Below are 2451 nucleotides of genomic sequence, written 5' to 3'. Positions count from 1 at the left end.
AAGTATCCCCAAATTGCTGTTCCACATGAAATTCCAAATGAAGCTTGCACCAAAAAAATCACCAAGGGGATGCAGATCCCCAGATATGATAACAGCCTGTGGAATGAGGACAAGGCTACACCAAGAATATTCTCCCAAATATTATCAACGAACTGTTATTGAGGTTTCTATGGGAAAAAAAACAAACCAAAAACAGTCTTTGCTTTTCTCCAATATCTTGTAAACTGCTTGTGAAGCCTTTTTTAACAGCAGCAATGTCTTTGCACAGATGATGTTTTACTGGAAGTCAGGAAGTTAAACACAAAATCCTTGTCTAAAAAAAAGGATTATTTAATGGGGAAAAATAAGAATAATCTCAAATCTTATGCTTATTACTATGAAAAGAGAAGTAAAATATATGTAATTATTTGTAGGAAATGTTATTCCACAGTTCCAAACCCCAAGACATTGGGGGATTATCCTCTGCTGGAACATACTTGTGTTGACTTGCACATTTTGAAGGTCCCATATTATCCCAGAGCTTAAAACCAGGCAAAATAAAAGCTGGAGACTGCACTTGAGGACTCACCACTGGATCTGTGGGGTGGAAAATGTTCAAGAGGCGGTTACAAATGGTCCTGGGCAGGATGTGGTCCTGGCTGCCGCTGGTGCCGGGYCGGATCCCGCGCAGCGCCAGGAACACGGCCAGAGGAGATCCCATACAGAAGAAATTCTCAACCTGGGGACAGAGTTCATCCACAAAATGATTCTGACATGGCTGGGTTTGAGTTCTCAGTGGCAGCAGAGGGGCTCAAAGTCTCAGTGAGCACAAGTGAGAGGAAAGACCTTCCCCATGGGATTGTTTGGGGTGGAAAAAGCCTTTGGGATCATCGAGTCCAAGCATCTCCCAACACAGCAGAGGCCACCACTAAACCATGTCCACACTTTTTATAAATCCTCCAGGAATGGGAACTCTCACTGCCCTGAGCAGCTCTGGAGGTCTGGACAGCCCTTTCCAGGAAGGAATTTTCCCCATATCCCACCTCGACCTCCCTAAAGCTATGACAGGTGTTCTGTAGGGATCATGGTCTGCTCAAACCAGCATCACTTTCTTTGTTACATTTTCTGTCTCATAACCATTTTGAGGTTCACAGCACCAGCTGCAGAGTTGGATTTTAGAATTTTCCAGTTACAGGATTATTATTATCATTATTCTCATTATTATTATTATTATTAATATCAGTATTATTATATACATTTTGTATTTAAATTATTATTATTTTGTATTTTATTATTATTATTACTATCAGTATTATTATAGATATTCTGTATTCTTCTTATTATATTATTATTATCAGTATTATAATATATATATTTGTAATTTATAATTATATTTATTATTATTCTTATTACTATTATTCTTCTTATTATCATTAAAAATACTATTATCAGTATTATTATATGTGTATAGTGTTTTATTTTTATTTTTTATTTTATTATTATTATCAGTATTATAATATATATTTTGTATTTCATTATTATTTTGTATTTATTATTATTTTGTAATTATTATTATTATTATTATTATTATTATTAGTAGTAGTAGTAGTAGTAGTAGTATATATATTTTGTATATTATATATAATTTTTAAATTTTTTTGGAAGGATTTTGCAGGTATAGGAATTATTTATCAACAAGGAAGATCATAATGATGTTACTGGAGAAGAACTGCTCAGTCCATGCCATGCAGAGGCAATTCAGATTCTGAGATGTTTCATTTTGGGGTTTTCACTCTCACTGGGACGACACAAAAAAAGGGAAAACCACCATAACATCCACAAACGAGGATTTATTCCTTAAATTTATTCCTTAAATTTATTCCTTAAATTGCTGAATTCCTGCTAAACGCACATGAAGGATCCTTGGAATGCCACGTGCCTTCCCTGTATGTCAGCACATGGAATGAAGGTGTGGGAATAATGGTTCTTTTCATTTATGGGATTCCAGTTCTGCAAAAAACATTCCTCCTCCTCTGCTCTGGAACTGGTGCCACGCCTCTCCCTTCCAAAAGATGGCAATAGCAAAGTCTGGGTGTACAGCATGGCTATTCAGTTATTTAATTGCTCTGTCATTAAAATTGTCACATTTTCCTTTCTTCAACCCAAGCTTTACACAAATCTCACGTTTTGGCAGTTTGGACAAAAAGCCAAAGCTTCCTCATCTTCAAACACGACAGGAACAGACATTCCCAGTGCAATTATTTAAATTAAATAACCTCTAACCCTGTCCATCTGATATTCCTCTATCAGCACCTGAAGGGCACAGTTTTGGGTTTTTGTTTTTTTTTTTGACAGTGCCTGCCAGCTCACACTCAGCAGATGCTCCAAAGGGAGAAAAAAATAACTTTTTTTTTATCTTTTGGGAAAAAAATCCAAAAGGTGACTGTTTTCAGTGGTTACAGAGTGTGTGGC

The 2451-nt window shown here is 36.1% G+C and overlaps 1 protein-coding gene across 1 annotated transcript in view; it reads right to left on the bottom strand.

Annotated features, from left to right (window-relative positions):
• Positions 1-568: 568 nt before the first annotated feature.
• Positions 569-2451, bottom strand: part of DDHD1 (DDHD domain containing 1) — a gene marked incomplete at its 3' end in the record, with an annotated part of 41791 nt that continues 39908 nt past the window's right edge. The window contains exon 8 of the mRNA XM_057380957.1: positions 569-718. Within this exon, the coding sequence (XP_057236940.1) occupies positions 569-718 (150 nt within the window). The remainder of the gene's footprint in view (positions 719-2451) is intronic.

The sequence above is a fragment of the Malurus melanocephalus genome, unplaced genomic scaffold (assembly GCF_030028575.1).
Source record: "Malurus melanocephalus ecotype Western Australia unplaced genomic scaffold, MMel_1.1 scaffold_484, whole genome shotgun sequence".
Taxonomy (NCBI): domain Eukaryota; kingdom Metazoa; phylum Chordata; class Aves; order Passeriformes; family Maluridae; genus Malurus; species Malurus melanocephalus.
The sequence above is the reverse complement of the archived record's forward strand: the minus strand, read 5'-3'. Positions and strand labels throughout refer to the sequence as shown.